The 22,650-nt window shown below is 39.8% G+C and overlaps 1 protein-coding gene across 1 annotated transcript in view; it reads left to right on the top strand.

Annotated features, from left to right (window-relative positions):
- The window catches only part of LOC127646764 (calcitonin gene-related peptide type 1 receptor-like), a 37,950-nt gene extending 33,733 nt beyond the window's left edge, over positions 1-4,217 (top strand). The window contains exon 13 of the mRNA XM_052130628.1: positions 50-4,217. Coding sequence (XP_051986588.1) covers positions 50-268 — 219 coding nt within the window. The 3' untranslated portion in view covers positions 269-4,217. The remainder of the gene's footprint in view (positions 1-49) is intronic.
- Positions 4,218-22,650: the final 18,433 nt, after the last annotated feature.

Below are 22,650 nucleotides of genomic sequence, written 5' to 3'. Positions count from 1 at the left end.
AATGTTAATCAATACAAGCTGAAATTTCTATTTTGAATTTGCTAATCAGGTGCAGGGTGTTTTGCGAAGGCACTGGAACCAGTATCGCATCCAGTTTGGCAGTACATTCGCTAACACAGAGGCTCTGCGTTCTGCATCCTACACAGCCTCCTCGATGACAGAGGTCCATCGATGTTACAGCATTGACAGCCACATGGAGACACTAAACGGCAAGAGTTTTCACAGTCTGGAGACCACCATTCTCCGATCAGACAATCTATACATGTGAGAGACTTGCAAGCAGCCTCACTGGGAATACCACTGACCAAATATGTATGAGTAGAGGCTTAATAGACATACATATGGACAAGAAACTTTGTACTACAGACACAAATAAGCCTTCTCTCAAAACCTGGCCATAATATTTGCCTCTTTATGGATGGGATTAGCCATTTTTGACTGGAGAAAATACTGTATTTTACATGGAATATTAAATTCAATGCAGTTGGAACACTATGGGAACATCATGTATTGTCAGTCTGTCTGATTTATTTCATTTAATGGACCTGAAGTAAGATTTTATGTGGGTATGAACTGAGGAGCTGTTCGCTGTTGCCTTTATGCATTGGTTGATGGCTTCTATGACACTGTTTAAACAAAAAGGCTTCTGGCTTGAACAAAGATGAAGAAGGCACCACAGAAACTGTGAATTCACATCTATGGATCTATGTATGCATTGTGCTGGCTCTAAAAACCTTTTATAAATCAAAGGAACATACAATGAATGACACAATGATGTGATTCCAGAAGAAATTGGTGATCATGTCTGTCCTGCATTTCACGTGGTTCTCGCTCTCGGTGGGGCACATGTGCAAGGTCTCCCCGGTAACGCGCTCAACAAGCCATGTGATAAGAAAGATTGAAGGTCTCAGATGCGGAGGCAACTGATATTCAACCTCCGCCACCCGGATTGAGGCGAGTCACTACACCACCACAAGGACTTAGAGCGCATTGGGGATTGGGCATTCCAAATTGGGGAGAAAAGGGAAGAAAATCAAAAAAAATATATAAAACAAAAATATGTATGTATACTTTGATTAAAGAAACCGAAACAGAATAGAGTGATTGTCACTAAAAACTATTCAAAATACATTTCCCTGCTGAAAAAACTAGCATATGTTGTGTTTTGGGGCATGTCTCCAGAATTGGAGGCTGGTGTTCCCACAAGACTGTTTAACTAGTTTCAGCAGCAACACTAACTTGGTCAATGAGCTTCACCAGCAGCAACTAGGATAACCAGTCTGGACATGTTATAATCTTCAAGGACAAGTTCGATTTTCTCCACGTGGGTTCAGAGTTTCTGGGGAACTGTCTCTCAACAGTGTCTCTATGGCTGGAACATACAGATGCTTTTGCCACTTTTTCACTATCGTGTTTCTCATCTGCACATGCTGGATAAATAAACAATCATATGTTGAAATGTAAATATAATTCTACATCTAAGTGTGTTATGGAAGTTGGTTTGGTGTATATAAATATATTTATAAAAGTATTCTTGTGTTTTTGAACATGAACATGATTAATTCGGTATAGGGCTTCAGATTTGAGATGATGGATAAATAAATATATATAAATATGTCTCTTTTTTTCTTTTTTAATCCCTTTTTTTATCCAAATTGTCATGTCCAATTCCCACTGCTTACTAGGTCCTCGTAGAGGCACGGTTACTCACCTCAATCTGGGTGGCGGAGGACAAGTCTCAGTTGCCTCCGCTTCTGAGATAATCAAACCGTGCATCTTATCACGTGGCTCGCTGTGCATGAAACCGCAGAGACTCACAGCATGTGGAGGCTCATGCCATTCTCTGTGATCCACGCACAACTTACCACGTGCCCCATTGAGAGCGAGAATCACTAATCGCAACCACAAGGTTACCCCATGTGACTCTACCCTCCATAGCAACCGGGCCAATTTGGTTGCTTATGAGACCTGGCTGGAGTCACTCAGCACACCCTGGATTTGAACTTGTGACTCCAGGGGTGGTAGTCAGCGTCAATACTCGCTGAGCTACCCAGGCCCCCCTTATATCTCCTTTTTTTTCCTTTTTTTTATCTATTTTAAAATCCAGTTAATTCCAGATCGGTTTATTGTCTCCTAATTTGAATTGTTGTTACATTTGTTAAAAACTACTATGATTATTATTATAAATATGAGTCACAACTGAAACAGCTCATCTCATTAGATGTAGCACCTTAAAATTATTTTAAAATGTTCAGAAGATCTTTGTTAATTGTATTGTAAAGTACTGTATTTTAAAAACATTGTTTCACTGTGGATGGTTGAAATATAAGAATTTAAAAGTAAAATATCATTTTTTAAATACTAACCATGTTGTGTTTGTTAACTGAAGTAATGAAGCAGAACAGTGCATTTATTTAATATAACAATTAGCCATAACATATTTTAGAGTATAAGTCCAGTATAATTGACGACTTGTTGCTGTTGTCACTGCATATATCTGCCGACATAGCTTCAGATTATTGTTATTCTCTTACATGTTTTTCTTTTTTTGTCAGCTCTGTTGATTCTGTAAGGCCCTGTTGATTCTCCAACTGCCAATATAAATAAATTTAGAAAATGTATATTTATATAATATTAAATTAAATACATTGTTATAAATATATAATATAAATTATATATTTTATATTATTATAAATATATGTTTATAATATGAATAACTTATATTTACATAAGTTTACATTGTGTTAAAAGCATTTAAATGCTTTAATTGAAATGTAGATTTTGGAGAACCGGGCTACCACACTTTTTACTGTAGTGAAAATTTCTTAGAGTTTATGTACGTTTTTTTACAGACACATACCTTAAATTCTTGGGTACAAAAAGCTATTCCCACAGTTATTGAAAAAAAGATTGGCCCTATAATGGGGCGTGTTGTCACATATTGGGACCCTGCCATTTAATACTCCATCATAAGCTTTTAAGCTAAATTAATGATGAATTTGAAGAAATACCCTTGTCCTAGGAACACAGTTCAACCTTTAAAATAAATTGTACCTTAATTATATACTTGACCCTTGCCTGATTGTATGCCAGTGTGATTTTATTTTGATTTTTTAACTCGAGAGCTATTACAAAACATGACGATATTGGAAATTTAATCTAAACAGTTTTAACCTAGGTGTTTTTAATTAACATACAAAACCACCTTGGACTGAAATTAACTACAATTATTTTCGTTGGTGTAACCTGATGTTTTCAGGTTAATTTAGTCATGTTAACCTCGTGCGACTCCACGGACACATGCGTGTATGTTGTATTTGGCTTTGCTATACGTAACACACAAAGTGCTTCTGGTAAGAAACCTCTTTATGTTTTTTCACTGAAACCTATTTGGGTGTAAAGAGTAGCGTTTCTAGTTTCATTTGATATGACGCTTTAAAACATGAATTAATTTTTCGCATGATAAACAATAATAAACATGATGTACACAGATGTGTATACTGTGGGGCATTATTCCCACAAAAGTAAAAAAAATAATACAAATGTTTGTTATTTTGAATAACTTTCCACATTAGCAAATCTGTGGGTCATTTTGCTTCATTTTAATAAAAATGTTGGTGTATTTTATTTTATCAATGTACAATACGGTTATATTCATTAACATCTGTACATGCATTCCTTTATTCAATGTGCATTTTCATGTTGCGAATCAGTGGGTTTATCCAAAAGCTTTCAAGGACTTTATATGGAGTTTAACTATTATGAGACCATTGCAGACAGGCAGCACACTGGAGATTAAGTCGTTCACTAAATAGCGAGAAAGGGGCCATCCAATAGCTCTCTATGTAGTGAAGTGCATTTACTCCAAAAATCCGACCAAAAGTTCAGTTTCACCCTGCTGATTATGTTTGACCACTCAACATGTTTCTCAGACATTGGAAAATAGAAATTAGTACATAGATTCATAATTTATAATGCTTAATTTTTTTCAACATGGTAGTGATTGGATGATGCTGATCATAATTTTGAATCTGAATTATTTATTCAGCTTTTCTGAAAATCAGCTGTGATATCTGTAACGTCTCAAAAACATTAATAACCCAAACTCCTGGAAACATAATAAAAATTTAATGAAAGGATTTGACTTTTTATAGCTTGGTTAACATTTCACATATGTGGACAACACATTTTAGGAAAAACTATTTGCTCTAACTTTTGTTTTATTTATTTATTGCTTTTTTTTTATTTGGTGCTACTAGTCACAAGTCAAAAAGGAAAAAGAAAATACAAACAACAGTCATGTTTGGTCTCTGGAGATTAAATTATCATTTGTACTTAAATAAAACCTGTTCATTTAGATGTTGCTGTACCATTCAATGTGGCTGATGATAGTGATAACAACAAAGATGGCTGTGTTCCCGTATTTTGTACTTTGGTCTGTGTTGCATTTCCCAGCTTGTGTTTTAAAAAATGTGTTCTGTTAAAGACACCACATTACTAAAGATACTGTTGGAGGTCACTTCACAAAGGGATATGTGACTGGTCCAACAGGATGTCTCACATCCTCACAAATAACACACATACAAGCATACACACACACACACACACACACACACACACACACACACACACAGTGGAAAAAATTGCAGCAGCAAACAGTATTCAGCTGACATGTGTTCATGTGAACATGTAAGAGCAGCACAGGAAAAAGCCTCAGATTTGGTGCTGCCACACATGTGGCAGACACTATGGTGTCTTTCTTTTCTCTCTCTTTCTTTGTGTGTGTAACACATGTTGTACTGTAAAACTGCAGTTCATATCAAAGTTTGCTGCAGTCTGGACATCTACATTCTGTGATTGCGTGCATTGGTTCCATATGCTGTAATGTAGAGGCCCCTGGGGAAGGACCCTCCCTTATCATCTGCTCTCATCTCAACAGATGAATAACATGCTGTCAGGATTTTGGGTGAGGTCTTCAGAAAGGATCAAGCCTCTCTTTGCCACATCATCCTTATGACTGCTCGGCAGATCTTCTGCCTGGAGCCCCTTTGCTCACCAGTCGTTTGTATAACCTCTCCCGACCTGAATGGGATGCCATGGAGAAGTATATACACGATTCCCTAGCTGCTGGCATTATCCACTCTTTCTCTTCACCCTTGGTGCAGGCTTCTTTTTGTCTAAGAAAGATGGCACCCTCCACCCTTGCATTGACTTATCAACATCATCACCATTAAGAACAAGTATCCTCTTCCTCTATTTAGCTCTGATTTCGAATCACTTCACTGGGCCACTATCTTCACTATATTGGATTTGCGTAATGCCACTTGGTGAGAATTCGAGAAGAGGATGAAAGGAAGACTGCTTTCAACACACCCCTAGGCACTTTATATATCTGGTGATGCCTTTTGGACTCACTAACGCCACTTGGATTGCTTGGATTGAGTATGCTCACAACTTCCTCCTAAGCTCAGCCATGGGCATGTCTCCTTTTGAGTGTTCCTTGGGATATCATTCTCTGTTGTTTCCAGCCCAGGAGAAAGACATTGCTGTTCCATATGTCCAAGCTCACCTCAATCGCTGCTGTAAGATCTGGATAGATGTTCGCTCTGCCCTCCTCCTTTCGGCTGACAACAACCATCGCCTTGCTGACCACCATCGAACTCCTGCACTCAATTACCAGCCAGGTCAGAAAGTATGGTTGTCATCTAGGAACATCCCATTAAGGAAGACATCTCCCGGTTACCTTGGCCCCTTCATCATTGAAAAAATCATCAACAACTCTGCCATTAAGCTCAAACTGCCCAGGTGTATATCCACCTCACATTCTATATCTCCCAGTTAAAACCTGTTTGTGACAGTCATTATCTAAAAACTAGAAAATGATCTATCTGGTGAGAAATAATGAGCTGTTTGTAATCTGTTCAGAGCAGTAAGACGTGATGATTAAAAAAAAAAATAGAAATGTTTTACTACGACAATGTTGACATGCATCGTAATGATTTTCTGCATATTTAATTTCCCTGATAGCACATGTACATCACCCAGACGCCTATTTTATGAGTGTGGAAGATGCATTTTTTAGGTTGTTTGCTCATCAGCAATACGTCTATTAGACATTTCCTTTCGGATGTCAATAAGACATTCAGAAGATGTCTTTGAGACGTTTATGATTTAGAATGTTTGTAAATCTGATCTTTTTAAGATGTTTAGCAGATGTTAATTAGACTGTGATGCTTTCCAGATGAAAAGATCTAAAACAGACATCTCGGAATGTATGTGTGCTATGTATGCTCATGCAGCAATGTAAGTCTTTGGCATTTAGAAGCTGCTAGTTTAGGACCTGTGAGGAGTCTGTTTCTCAAAATTGAGGCTGTGATTTATTTGTTTTTTGTTGCTATCCACTTCCCTCTCTATCCTGGTTAGAGATTTTTTTTTTTTCAAAACAGTAATGCATGGAATAGCCTTTATCTCTCTAAAACAATAGACTTTATGAGAAAATAGAATTTCAGGAGAAATGTGTTTCTTATTACCTATTTAAAAAAAAAAAATTTGACTTACAAGTGTAAAGCAACTTGGAAGAACTCAATACCTCAACAAATGGGGAAAAACCCCCACTGTATTTCTGCATGGTAGCGCAACCATTTTCAATTGTTCTAATAATAAGACAATTTTATTGAGTGCCAAATTAGCACTTTAGATAGCTTGCCCAATTAGATGCAGCAGAGTTAGACTCAAAATGTGGCTGACATTCCACTGGTGGCATTAATTTGCAAATACCCTCAGTCTCACACAAAATTGCAGTTAGCAAACTTTCCACTGTCAACTTAAAAAAGTTACTTAAAAAAAATTATTAAAAAAGAGCAACAAACATGTGGAAAGCTCTTGTGCCCCACAGACATGTGGTGTGCAAAGCTTGCAATCAGTACGTAGACTGAGCACTCAACTGAAAAGGAAACATTAAAGAGTGCGCTGCTTTTAAAGAAACAGTACCAAATTCGATGTGTTACAAACACAAAGAATAATTCAGCTGGGACCTAAAGATGAGCTGTGAGAACATCTTAAAACAGAATTTGGTCATATTTGTATAATTTCTGTGTCAAGTAAACAAGGAGGAGGCCTGAAATGAAATACTAAAAACCTTAAATTCTGTTTTGATAAAGAAAGAATCTCAGATACATCTTGGATGGCCCGACGGTGAGTAAATTATCAGCAAATTTTCAGTTTTGGGTGAACTATTCCTTTAACCTGATTTCTGTAATCCCATTATTTGGAATATGGTGAGTGTGTTCACATACATGTTCTTACATGATACATGAGTGCGCCTCTCCTCGGGGAGCTCCATCTGGGATTTCCATGTCTGCACACATCGGCATACTTGCAGGTCCAGGAGCAGAGCATGGAGGTTACCAGCAAAAATAATTGCATGGCTGACCCACTACCTCGAACCCCGTTGTGGGTTAGATGAGTCGCCGGAGGGCATGTGTATAGCAGCTACATACACTTTCAAGATGGAGGGAGACAGCCGTTCCTCAAACCTCTCCTGCAGGAAGGAAAGCACCGATCCGACTGCACATCTCTTGGGGTCTTCGTGTCGGGTAGAACACCACTTAGCGAACAGATGCCACTTCAAGTCTTACAGGCACCTCGTAGAGGGAGCCCTAGCCTGAGTGATCGTGTCTACCACGGCGGGTGGTAGGCCACTTAGGTCTTCTGCGTCCCATCCAGGGGCCAGAAATGGAGATTCCCGAGGTCTGGTCGCAGGTGCCAGATGGTGCCCCGTCCCTGAGAAAGAAGGTCCGCTGGAGTGCCGGACCTGCCAAAATGGAATGGTGGACGGTGGTCGTAGTGCACAGGTCGGTCACTGGGCGCAGTTCCTGCATCAATCCCGGGGCGGAACTACCCTGGTGCAGTTCTTTTAGCGCTTTTAGACTTGCAGGAGAGCTATGCATGCAGGGCAGAGGCAGCTTGACCAGTGGCACCATAGGCTTTGCACACCAGATATGTGAATCCTAGTCCACACTCCTTCCTCCAATACCAATTTCAAATCTTTCTCCCATAATCTCTTGATAGAAGTTAAAGCTCTGTCCCCGAAACTCTGAATAAGTAGGGAGTAATACACTGATGCCTCGGGGGTAGCTACTCCCAAAAAAAAAATACAGAGCAGGTGGCGCAGCTGTAAATACCTATAAAACTGAGATCTGGAAATCCCAAAATGATTAACCAAATTCTCAAAAGTTCTCAACAATCCACTCTCATATAGGTCACTGAGTGTAACTCCCCTTACAATCCACTCTGACCAACGGAAAGGGGACATATTCATATTTAATTTAGGGTTCAGCCATATGATTTAGGCATCATTTAAATAAATGTCTGAATTAAACACTCTGGACACTTTTGTCCAAAACACGTGCAAATGAGAAATAACAGGGTAGGATTAACTTATTTTATTAGTTTGATACAAAGGCTTTGCAATGGCAAAATAGGGGCAGTGATCAATGAGCCAGATATCTGATACAGAATGCATAATAATAAAACAAAATCTTGGGTAGGCCTAGCCCATCTATGTCAATTGGCCTATGTAACTTGTTGAAATGTAATCTGGGACGTTTACCATTCCAAATAAAGGACTTCACTATGCTAACAAATTGCTTGAAATGAGAGAGGGGGACATCAACATGGAGAGACTGAAGCAGGCAGTTTAATTTTGGAATACAATTAATTCTAATAACATTAACCTTCTCAATCATAAATGTAATGAAGCCCACCTACTCACATCACTCGAAAACCTTTTTATTAAAGGGTCGAAATTAACTCTAACTAAATCAAACAAATTTGCTGGGAATAAAATGGCCAAATACTTATTGACCTGTTTGGGCCACTGGAAGGTGCCTGGTTGAAAATCTGTTACTGGGCAGTACGCTGTAAGAGCCAAAGCTTCGGATTTAGACCAGTTGAACCAATAATCCTGTGGAGGCAAGGCATAGATCTAATGGGGTCTGAGACGAATAATAAAATATCATCCACGTAAAGCGAAAGCTTATGCTCCACACCTCCAGCCATCACCCCTGGAAAATCATCCTCCTTTCTTATCATGGCTGTTAATGGTTCCAAGGCAAGACAGAACAATAATGGGGAAAGAGGGCAACCCTGCCAGGTGCCCCTATCCAGAAATCTGAAATTAATCAATTTGTTTGTACCGCCACTACCGGGTGTCTATAAATTAACGTAATACATTCAATAAAAATATTTTTGAACCCATACCTTTCCAAAAGCTTAAAAAGATAATACCATTCTACCATATCCAATGTCTTATTGGTGTCAAGTGAGATGGCAGCGACCAGAGTCTGATAATTCACCACTGACCACATGATATTGATGAAACCCAGCCTAATGTTATCAGAAGAGCTACGGCCCTGAATAAACCCCATCTGATCCATAAGAGATGTCATAACTTTACATAATCGGTTAGCCAAAATTTATGATAACATTTTTATGTCTTGCTGAATCAGGGAAATTGGACGGTAACACTTACACTCACTTGGATCTTTGTTCTTCAGACTGATCCGGGCTTGTGTCATGGTTGGTGGAAGATTTCCATTCTTTAATGATTCCGTATAAACTTCAAACAAAAGTGGAGCCAGTTCTGTAGCATACGATCTAAAACATTCAGTGACAAAACCGTCTGGCTCCGAATCCTTGCCTTTAGGCAGGGCCTTAATTACCTTGTCAAGCTCCTCCAAGTTTATCTCAGAATCAAGAGAATTGTTTTGCTCAGTCGTCAGTTTATGGAGTTCTAATAAGTTTCTAAATCTTCATCAATAGATGAAGATGTGTAACTATAGAGATCAAGATAGAATACTTTAAAAGCATTATTAATATCAGTGGCCAAGGGAAAATATCACCACCAGCAGATTTCACTGAGGGAATGGTACAAAAAGATTCTCTCTGCTTTATATATCTAACCAAAAGCTCCCCTGCTTTGTCCCCTGTCTCAAAATATGAGTCTTGCCCTAAATAAGCAAAACTCCACCTTCGGTGACAAAATAGTATTATATCTTTATTTCAACCGGGTCACTTCTCTGAGGCCATCAGATGACATTCAGCACTTTAGTTCTTTCTTGGTACTTTTATATTCTCTTCCAATTCCACCAGTTCTCATGCTTTGGATTTTTTGATGAATGAGGCAAACTGTGTGATCCGGCCCAAAAAGACCAGTTGATTTCCATATAAACATTGATTTCAGCCAATAGAGAGGAATACCCCTGCTTGGACATCTATTTTCCAATGAGAAAGCTGACAGCATCTCTGATTGGGTGTAGCAACAGGTGATTGCACATGCTCCATCTCTCTCTCTCTCTCTCTCTCTCTCTCACACACACACACACACACACACACACACACACACACACACACACACACACACACACACACACACACACACACACACACATCCAGCCATCTCTCCTTGTTTATAATAACTTGTTAGAAACAGCCCAAGCCGTGATACTATTTTTGAAGTGACATTTTTGAATTGCTAATGGATGCTTGGATGCATCATTTGTTAAAAACAGCAGATTCTGATTCGTCGTGTAAGAAAGTAGTTCCATGCACAAATACGTTTTTATGACCGTACTCGGTTTTCCTAATTTTTTAAAATGTACTCATTCATTGAACTGTTGTATATAAGCAATATCACACTCGTAATCGTGCAATATGGCCCTAAATCAGCACTGCTGAAATTACCTACATCACTTGGCCTGCGGCCTCGTGTCTGTGGCCGAATCACAGCAGTGCTAATGTAGGGCCATATCACACTCTTGCTTGAATTATATTGCTTAAATATATATATATTCTACTGTAAAATAAATCTTATGGAATAATTACAAAAATGTGTAGTCCCTAACAGATGGTTCAAAAGTCTCCAAATATCTGTAAGACCAAGATTATTACACAACCTGTGAAGCTTCAATGTTGATCTAGGGGGCTTACACACTTCTGCTTCATTATGATCGGGACTGAGTCCATCAATAGATTAAAGTCTCCTCCCAATATTATATCATGAGGGGTGCCAGCGGCTTGCAAAATTCCTTCAAGATCTATAAAAAAGCCCTGATCATCAACATTAGGTGCGTAAATATTAGCCAAAATCAACCTTTGCCCTGAATTTCAGCTAAAACAAAACTGACACTTCCTAATTTATCTTTAATCTGTTTTAGACATTTGAAGTGTAGATGCTTACTTATCAATGTAATGACTCCCCTGCTCTTAATTGAGCCAGCACTAAAGAAAACATGTCCACCCAATATCGTCACAAATTTTTCTGCTTCCTTTTCTTGAAGAAACACAAAATCATATTTCTGACATTTAAGAAAATAAATAACCTTCCTTCTTTTTATGGGCTGCCCCAACCCATTCACATTCCACATGAAGAGAAACAATCCACTTATTTTAACATTTGACATTTTGACATATTAGAAAAAATGTGTCAAAAACAAAAGTATAAAGACCACATTCCCCATTAGTGCAACAATAAAACCCTGAACTTACCCCAGAACCAAATAAACAGAAAATAGAAAAAGATGCGCATTAACCCCAAGCACAACAGCGCCAATGCTACGTCCATCCCTCTAAACTCAAAAAGTCCATGTACACCTACGAGAGCCCCCACGACAACTTTGCCTGGGATTGCTCAAGTCCAGTGCTTCTATACCAATTTTGGGAGACAAAATTACATAACAGAATATACTCTGTAAAACACACCCCAGCCAATATCCAGAATAAACACAAAGAACGTGTAGATTAATTCACAGAACTGTCTCAAAAGTGTGTTCCACCACAAAACATACTCCAGCCACAAGCATAACCAGCACAAAAAAAAGCTGTTCAGTTGCCTCGGACAGTCAAACGAATTGTTCAGTGAGCCGGCTGTTTCATAAGTGCAGCAGATGACAGAATCCTTCCAATGTCCAAAAACAAACTCAAGCTAATAGGAGGCACAAGAACAAAGAATGAGCAGATTCATCCACAACTGTCCCAAAGGAGTGTTATTCCACAAAACAAACTCCAGCTGCTAGGCGGAACCAGCACAAAAAAAACAAATAAGGCACTCAGCTTCCTCGGACAACCAAGTGTATGTACGGCGAGACGAGCTCACTCGGGGGCCACATAAGAAACATCAAATGTTTACTCACCCATTGCCTCGATGAAAGACAGTGCTTGTTGTGGGCATGTAAATATACTGTGGCCATCTTTAGTATCTATTCTCAATTTGGCCAGTATCATCAGAGCAAAAGCGATCTTCCATTGATGTAAGAGTTTCATTCATTCCTTGAATCAATCACGTTTCTCTCGTCGAATTCACAAAGTCCGGGAACAAGAAAATGTTGTGATTCTTCCAAAAAAGCTTTCCTTTGCTCCTCGCCTCACGTTACACAAGATCTTTATCAGATGATCTCAGAAATTTGATGTTTGCTGGATTTCTCCTGCCGCAACATCCAAACCGAGTCCCTGGCCGTAGGCCCATCAGAGGTTTCAGCTTGAGCATGTAAGTGTCTTTTAATATCTCCAGAGCCTGAGGATTTTGACTTCTTTGCCATGTTGACTTCAAAGAACAGATATGTAGCAGGATGTGTGGAATCTCATTGGTTTATTAAAAATAATAAAAATCTAGCAATGTGCGCAGAGCTCACCGTTTACACATCTGCTCCTCGCATGTCGTCACATGACTCTGAGACAGGTTTTTAACAGTTGATGTTCTTTTTAACTTGACAAAAGAACTTAAAAAAAATGGTGGAGATCCTGCACGAGATGCCAAAAACAGTGATGACTCAGCGATGAATGTAATGTTCAAAGGCATCCATTTAGCATGTTTAAATAGCATGGATGGACACAACAACATGTTGTGAACAGCTCCTTATTAATGAGACAGCACCACTGGAAGTTCTCAAAGTTACCTCTAAAAAAAAGCAGTCTTTTGTTGACTGTAGGTAAACATCTACTTTATCTAACAATTTGTTTGTTTTCTATTTTCTAAAATATTCAGATGCTGTTTTAATGAGTGAGAAACTGCTGCAAAGTATTCAGTGAGATAGCAGTCTAAACTAATCAGACTGAATAGCCAATTGATTCAGACCTTTTTGCTAACATGCTTGGCCAATTTGCTGAAAAGAACCGACTTAATAGAATTATTTATTTGTGAATGGGGCATTACTAGTTCTGATTCTACACAGCAGACTGAAATGCGCAACAAACGTCAAGATCTCTGATATTGTCAGTCAAAAATTTTTGTCAGATAAGTCAAAGCTTTACACTCGACTGAACTCGGGGTTAAGACAGAGTACAATTGCTCACGAATGACAATGACAAGACCAAAAACATGAAAATATAGTCTTGGACTCACTGTTGTTGACAGTGGAGAGTTTGCTAATTGCAATTCCATGTGAGACCGAGGGTATCTGCAAATAAACGCCACATGTGGAATGCCAGCCACGTTGTGAGTCTCTGTCTAACTCTGCTGCAAATAATTGGGCAAGCTATCCCCATTTAAAAGCGCGTTACATGTTTATCACATGTTTAGTTTTTTCAGGTGTTATTTTGTATTTGTTTATGGAGTGCTTGCAAAAAAGATGTATTACTTTACTACAATGTTCTCATTCTGAGAACAATTCAGCACAGTCTCTGGGTAAGTTATCCAATACCATTACATTTGCTTGTTTCCTCTAAAATCTGAGATGTCCTTAGTTCCATTTCATAGGAATATTTCAAATATTTGTGGTGTCATTTGTTTTGGACCAACTCTGTGTGAGTTAACTGAGGTCTGAACCCATTCAGAACTTAAAAGGAAAATGTACAACTTTAGCAGTATCAAATGTGGGATGTCATTGATCAACACAATCACATGGGAAATCGACATGCTGCTTCCGAATGTGCATGTACTGAATTTGACCCCATTCTGCCGAAGTGCCATTCCCCATCTTCTGAATTACTGACAAGTGTCATCCTCATCAGTATTTTTTTCCATCAATTCCAACAAAACAAAATCTTTCTCTGTGGTGCTACTATTGTACATTGTACAAAAAAATAATCATTATATGAGTCCTGGCCCCATGTAAAACAGTTAAGTAACTGTGTTCATGTAAATGATGGTGAACATGCTTTCAGGGGTTGTATTTTCACCCTAAAATTACATTTTGACTGATGGTTAAGTTCAGGATTGTGGTTTGAGATAGGAGGTAGAGTTAATAAAATAAATATGCATTCCTGATGGCTATATGTTACATAATTTACAACTAAAAATACAACTCACTTTTTATGCGCCCTCTGGACATTTCACCTCAATAAAACTTCCAGCTTCGGCTACTGGGGGCAGTTGTTCGAATTTTGTAATCACAGAACAATTTCAGCCGCAGAACTTTCAACTTCCTGTTGCCAAATTCGGTGTAATCAGTCTGTGACGATTACTACAGAACATTTTGGTTTTTCCCCTAGCGAGTGAGCATCAGCAGGAAAAAGGTAAACATGTGTTTGTATTACTCAGTGCTCAAAATTACTGATTAAGTAATAGGATAAAGGTGATATCTGAGGCACAGCAAAAATATATCACATCACACAGGTAAGCTAAGCCAAAAAAGGTTAGAGAAGTGATCTTCCTCTGATTGTGTTTGCTTGCTGGCAGTCTCCTATGTTTTCAAAGAATACTGATTACTAAGCACCCAACTCATTGTTCAGTAAACTTTGTTTAAAAGTGGTCGAACTTCCTGCTGAATTCTGAGTATTGATTAATTAATTTGTGGTCTGTGCACTGAACATTTCCCATGACCCCTTATAGAAAGGCTCACTCACTGCAATCTCACTGCTTTTGATCTTTCATAGCCTTGCTGATGTAAAACAGCTGTACAACAAATGTTTACTATTTTACAGCCTCTTTCTGTCCTGAGTCCAAAAAAAACAACAAAAAAACAAAGAAAAGATTTCGATAAAAATTGGATTATATCCAATTATACAACACAAAGGAATATATGGATAGGTGTAAAAAGGGATTTAAATTTGATCTTCTATATTTCCAGGGTAAACATATCTTATGACTTGTAAATCATGTGTATAACAAAAACTTTGAACATTATGAAAAGTAATCATAGTCAACATACTGTGATGCCACTGGACTGTACCAACCGCACATCTGGAAAAGCCAGTGACAGAAATGGGATTCCAACACAAGAGAACAATGGATGGAATCAAATTCCACGGCCAGGGATGGGCAACATCTGACTCAAAGACAGCTCAAAACCCCAGTGAGTGAGGTGACTCAAGGAAGCTCTGGGCTGGTCAGTTCCTGATGGAGGTTTTTTAATCCTTGATGGGGTTTCTTTCCAGGAACATTCCTCCATTTACCCAAAATTAGTAGGAGAATCCCTGGAAAAATGTACAGCTTTTACATTTGGCTTGCAATGCTGCTTTAAAAAAAAAAAAAGAAGAAGAAGAATGACAGAAGGTTCACTGAGAGCAAAATCAGTTTATTTAAAAGAAAATGATAAAGCAAGAAATCCATGTTTACATGCGATTTGAAATAATCAAATTATTCACTGTTTTTGGCATCAAACTATGAGGAGGCATGCGCACAACACTTGTGTACATAGGTTAAGCCAGTAAGAATGCCATTAAAGGTGTTTACATGCAACATGAAATTGGGGTTGTGGGCAAAAATCTACCCATTTTGATTGTTTTATTCTTAAGCGATTTATGGCCTTACACCGATAAAAGAAAGCCATTAAATGCATTTACATGACCACACCCCTTGTCAGCTTATTAGGCATAATCGGTGTAAGAAGATGCATGTAAACATGCTCACTGATGATACTGATGTATCTAAATAAAAAAATACACTACATGGCCAAAAGTACAGTATGTTGAAACTAGCTTTCTAATAAACATGTTTGGCTGGTCTCCTTAATTCCAGTGAGGCCAAATCATAATGAATTTTGTGCTTCTAACTTGGTGGTAACAGTTTAGAGAAGGTCCTTTTTGTTCCAGTATGACACTGACCCTGCATCCATGAAGAAATGGTAATTAAATGGAGTTTGGTGTCAAAAACTTGACAGGCCCATCACAAAGCATTTGCACGCATGTTCACTTGAGATCTTGAGTTGTTTTAAGCACAGGTTTTGATGTGAACACACAAGATTCTCATACAGCGTCTATAAATTCACAAAGGACAACAAGATTTTTGCTGGAAAATTACTTGAAATGAAATGCTCAACAATCAAATATGTTGTCTGGTGTTTGGGTGTCCATATGCTTTTGGCCATACAGTGTATGTTAAGACAATGAAAATCTGTGAACTAATTAGGAGTGAATTAATGAACTAACTAATAACAATCTTTACAAACTGCTGAAATCCTGTACACATCTGAGAGCAGTGTACATGGGTTAGTTTGTTTATTGGAGATTCTGTCTTAAAAAAATATAACAATTGTAGTGCTCATAAAAGCATAGATTCATTGACTCAGTTGTCAGCCTCTGAGAAGAACTGTACACTTGTTCTGCTATCCAGCACCACAGGAAATGGAATCTTCAGTGCAGGAAGTCCTTATCCCAGCGTTTGAACAGGCCAGTTTAAGCACATGCTGTCATAGGCCCATAGTGCACCTCCCTTCAGCTCTGATGAGATCGTCTGTTTTCCTCTCTGTTTTGTTCTCATTTTATCCTCTCACTCCTTTTTTGTACTGGTCATTCTCTCCCTCTCTCTTTGCTCTTCTCTCTGTCCCTTCCTCTCATGCTCTCTCATAGGTACGCCTGCAATGTATTCTAGAGAGAGCACGTTTTCATCATTTGCAGTTTCCTGCAATTGTTCTTTACTGAGCAAGCAGAACCCCACCAGGGCCATGGCGTTATCTGGGAAAAAGGTGGAATGTCAAATCACAGCCTTTTCTGTCTGTCAGCTGGAACCCAGGCCAAACACTACAGCCAAAGACAGGGCCGCCCATGAACTTAGACCTTCATAATGAAGCTCTGAAGTCTCAGGTGAAGAGGTTGGTACATTACAGACAGCAAAAATCCATAGCTCTTAATAATTCTTACATTACAATGGCAGTTCAAAGAGACTCACTTTAATGCTTAATAAAGCACCCAACAGTGTCAAAAAAGTGTGATTTGTGTGTCATATTCCAAGTCTTCTGAAGACATACATGACTTTGCATGATTAGTAGACTGTAATATAGGAACATAACATTGTTATTCACTTTCAAATTAAATCAGACCATTATAAATTCCATAAACAGTGCTGAAATCCAATGTGTATGTTGATAACATTAAACCTTATCTCATGACCAATGACACAAGAAACAACAAGGTTTGATGCTGGATCGCCATATGGATTTGTGCACTGTTTACATAAGTTGATCAATAAATAAATTGTATTCAAAAGGGAATATCAGCTTAAAATGCAGTCTGTTCACCATGTAAATTGATTGTATGCCTTCAGAAGACTTGGAATATGATGTACGAGTCTCATGGACTACTTTTATGACGCTTTATTTAGCGATTAAGTGAGTCTCTGTGTACTGTCATTGTACTGAAATCAGCAAACAGGTCTCTCATTAAATTACTTCCTTTTGTGTTCTGCAGAAGCAAGAAAGTCACACGGGTTTGGAACGACATGAAGGTCTGTAAATTATGACAGAATCTGGTTATGTTTCTTAGCTCTTTTGGCAAACATTATGGTCATAAATAAAATTAATTCTGTCACTTTTCAAAATTGCATATACAAACGCCATCTGGTCAGTTGAGAAATTCTTCAGCGCTGTGTACAGCTGCAGAAATGGAGAGAGAGACAGTAACATGAGAGTGATTCTCTCTTTTTATCTCTTCTTGGTAAAAGGGTGATTTCTCATGAAATCAAGAAAATGTCAAGAAAAAGTCCTGGTCATTGTTAACGCCAAATCACTTTATCTACATATTTATGTAATCAATATATAATATAAAGAAGAATAAAAGCTCTTAGTTTACAAATCCATCTTGACATCAAGACATTACAAAATATATGAAAATATATTTTAATGTGAGGCCTACATTTAGGACCATTAAATTTTTTATTGCATTGTGACATAATTTTCAGGACAATTAAGCACATTTTACCCCAATCCTCATTAACATAACATGCCCGGACACTACTTTTACTATTCCCATTTTTTTCAATGATGATTCTAATTGTCGTATCAGTATTTCTTTGTTTCACTGTATTACTGTGTAACTGAAAATACATGAAAATAATGTTGCAATGTAAAAATATTAATTATATTTTAATTATATAGAGAAAAAAAAATCTTTTGATTTTGGATTAGAATAGGAACAGGCAATTTTCTTGAGAATCACCCAAAAGTTATACAATTTACATCTGAGGTCTGTTCATTTACTTTGCATCTGCTGTATGTAGCATTGTCACTTTCTAGCTCCTTCAATACAATGAGTGGTTATAAGTCACCAAATCGTTGCTTTTATGGGTTGAGAGAAGACAGATGTTTAAAACTGACTTGTTTTCAGAGTCTAATAACATATAATATATTGTACAACTCCACGGCATGGCTCAAAAGGGCAGAGAGACAGGACCACGTCAAAACACAGGGTGTGAGGTGAACTCCTTGAAAGGGTGGGAAATAATCCTTCTCAGAGTTCTTCGGGGCATTGAGAGACAGGAAGGATAAGGAGGGTAGCTGGGAAAGGTTGAGAAGCTACAGAAACACACACACTTGCACGCTGACACACACACACACACACACACACACACACACACACACAAACACACGCAGTGGCATGATGAAGGAGCCCCCTGCCAGCATGTTGCCATCACTATAGGCAAAGCTTGAGGAAGGTCACAGGCCTGGTTGCATTGCACAAGCGGCGGTGGATGGCCTGTAAAATCTGCCCTGGGAATTGGGCGGAGATTGAACAGATTTAGTCACTGCTATATTCACTTCCCCAGGAAACGAGAAATATTTACCTCCCTGAAGGGCAGTTGAGGGTGGAGAGGGGTATGGGTGGGGTTGAGCTGGACTTACTGACCCAGAACCTTACAACCTCATATAGCATGTCTGGAGGGGCCTTCTGCTCAAGTCTTAAGGCTCATTTATACTTAATGGGCAAACAGGCTTATTTTAGGTCGCACAAAAATTAATGAGAAATGCAAAGATTTGCAAAGACATTTTTGTTTTGCTAAGGTGTTTATTTGGTGATCTTTCTCGTGTTTTGTGAACACCCCTAAAATTCTTGACCTGTGATTGGAGAACCCTGCTATAATAGAATGAATGATCTGGATAAATGGTTAAAACTAGGGCTAATTACGTTAATTACAATGAATTACAATACATTATAAATATTAGAATTCAGATAAATTACATTTTATATATATATATATATATATATATATATATATAGTATATATATATATATATATATATATATATATATAGTGGCAGCAGACAAGTAAACCTATACAATACAAAAATGTTGCTTTAAAAGTCAAAATATTGTTTGTTTATTTCCATATCATTTAACATAACCCTTTTATTGTTTTCATTTCACCTGCACTATTTTTAATTGTTAGTCTATGTACTCATGCATCAGATGGTCACTTTTGGAGAGTTTCACTTTGGTTGCATTATGTCTCACTGGTTTTCAGTATCTCTAGTCATAAGCGCTGTGTTTTTAAAATATTGTGTCAAGTTAAATGTAGTTTGAAACTTTAAAAAAACACATCTCAAGAACTCTGCTGTCACAGTTATTCACCATTCTGTTCTGTGGACTCTAATTCTGATATGGTTTTTGTGCCATCCTTCCTTAGTTCCCCTGGACTACACTTTCCATAATGCACTACCCTCATCACTGCCATCTGTTCCCAATACTCCTCACCTGTTCTCCATTCCCTCATCAGCACCTTTGTGTATAAATACCCTCCAGTTTTCCCCCATCCCCAGTCTCTACCCATGCTCTCGAATGCAGAGGGTGATCCCCAGTCTCTCCCTGTACTTTCTATCATGGTTGTCACTTCCCAGTCATCCATGGCTCTAAGCCCCTAGCCTTCCATGGCTCTTAACCCCCTAGCCTTCCACAGACTCTTCCCTCAATCCTCCCAAGACTCTGCCTTCCACAGACTCATCCTTCAAACCTTCCACGGCCTTGTCCCTCGAACCTTCCACGGCCTCATCCCACAAGCCCTCCACAGCCTCATCCCTCGATCCTCCCATGACTCTGCCTTCCATGGCTTCACCCCTCGAGCCTTCCATGGCTCCACCCTCATGGCTCCGCCTCCATGGTTCCGCCCTCGAGCCTTCCTAGGCTTTGCCAACCTTGGCCCCGCCTCCCATGGCTCCACCCATGGCTCAGCATTTTCTGGCTCCACACCTCGAACTTTCCATGGCTCTGCCTCCCTTGGCTACTCCTCCCATGGCTCCGTCTTCCATATCCTCGCCCCTCAAGCCTCTCATGGCTCCTCCTTCCATGGCTTTGCCCCTCGATCCTTTCATGTTTCCGCCTTCCACGGCTTTGCCCCTTGAGCATCTCCCGGCTCTCAGGGACCCTGTCCCTGTCCTGCGGCCACCTCCCAGGCCCCTGGATTGGTTTGTGGCGGTAGACCTGAAGGACACATACTTTCACTTCTCGATTTTCCCTCGACACAGACCCTTCCTACAGTTCGACGGGCAGGTGTATCAGTACAAGGTCCTCCCCTTCGGCTTGTCTCTGTCCCCCACGTCTTCACAAAGGTCACAGAGGCTGCCATTTCCCAGCTAAAGGAAGTGGGCATATGCATACTGAACTTCCTCGATTACTGAATGATTCTAGCACACTCTTGAGAGTTACTGTGTGCACACAGGGACCTGGTGCTCATGCACCTCAGCCGTTTAGGGCTTCGGGTCAACTGCGAAAAGAGCAAGCTCTCCTAAGTTCAGAGCTTCTCTTTTCTTGAAATCGAGTTAGACTCTGTGTCAATGGTAGCGCGCCTCAAGAACAAGCGCTCGCAGTCAGTGCTGAACTGCCTGAACTTATCCAGGTGGCAAATGTCAGTCCCACTGAAGTACTTTCAGAGGCTCCTGGGTCAGTCAAGTCACTCAGGTTGATGCATATGAGACCTCTACAGCACTGGCTCCAGACCCAAGGCACGCATGGCGCCCAGCACACATCGCATGGCTTTAATGGACACTCATCTCATGTTCTTTCAGGTGTGAACAGGTGAAGTAAGTTTAATTACATGGACCCCTCCAAGAAGGTGAAGCCGCGTGCTCTGTTCACAACTGGTGAACCCTGGATGTTCTTCCTCCTAGCCCTCTGGCTCACGAATTCTGCGGAGGAATTCATGGTCAGACCCAGTACTTGTGCTACATGCCCTGTACTGGGGTAAGTGCTCCACAGGTTTTCGGTTTCCTTGTTAACCTCCTGTGATGTATCTTCCGCAGCACATTCTCCCCCATCCTTGTGGTAGACCCGCGCCTCCATTGGCAGAGCCCTCTCTGCCCCGGTCGCTGTGTTTGTAGAATCTCCCCCCTACAAAGGGCAGGACTTACCACCGCTCCTCTCCCATGTCCAGCCATTCGGCCCATATGGTGTATTTGCAACTTTTTACCCTCCCCTTTTCTCCAGGGCAGGGTGTGGCCTCCGCGGAGCCTTTTCCCCCTGAAAGAATAGGAATGGAGAAGGACACCTTCCCTGACGCGTTTTATGAGCATTTTTAGGCCCCAGCTGGATAATTTTTCTATGGAGAGAAAAACTTAGAGAGAAAAGGCAGTGGCTGGAGTGGCCTGATCCCAAATATGATACGCCCCCCCCCTCAGGGTTATGGGGAAGCACATGACATCTTGGGGCATCTGGGGAGGCTCCGTGCAGCCCGAGTGCATCTGTTCATAGTAACTTGCCTACACCTGCATCGGCAGTTCATTTGAACAGTTCAGTCATTGTGACGTTTCGTTTATGGGACCCCTAGAGTCCCATATACACAACGTCGAGTGAATGACAGAAGGGGAACGTCTCGGTTACTGTCGTAACCTCCATTCCCTGATGGAGGAAAGGAGATGTTGTGTCCCTCTTGCCACAGACAGAACTTTACAGTAACGGCCGAGACCTTGTCTCGGCTCCTCAGTGCAAAACCTGAATGAACTTGCCTGCTGGCCTCCCTTTATACCCATATGTCGGGGGGAGTGGCATGCAAATTCAACTCACCAATTCTCATTGTCCTTGTCTCAAAGATCTGAAGGTGAATCTGGCTCCCAAGAGCGACCCCTAGTGTCACTTCATCGACACAACATCTCGTTCCCTCCATCAGGGAATGGAGGTTACGATTCACCACTACCAGCAAAGAGCTGCAAACTTCTGGCAAACATTTGCGGCGAATCAAAAGCTCATTTGCATGTGAAAATAATGAGCAGCAAATCTGCGGCAAGTTTGCATCTAGTTTAGATTTTTTGTAAGGGTATTCTATCAATATGTCATACCCACATTAACATGCTAAATCTTTCCGAGAGTTGCCATGACTGAACTATTCATTAGCATTCCCATTCATTTCAAAGGCATCTGCTTGGATACCAAAGGGTTTTCCCTGAATTATGCAATCTTGAGGCTGACATCTTTGCTCATGGACACTCTGTTACATTTCATGCTTTTAAGAGC

This window comes from Xyrauchen texanus, chromosome 7 (genome assembly GCF_025860055.1).
Source record: "Xyrauchen texanus isolate HMW12.3.18 chromosome 7, RBS_HiC_50CHRs, whole genome shotgun sequence".
NCBI classification, from domain to species: Eukaryota; Metazoa; Chordata; class Actinopteri; order Cypriniformes; family Catostomidae; genus Xyrauchen; species Xyrauchen texanus.
Note: the sequence above shows the minus strand (reverse complement) of the source record. Positions and strands in the feature narration are given on the sequence as shown.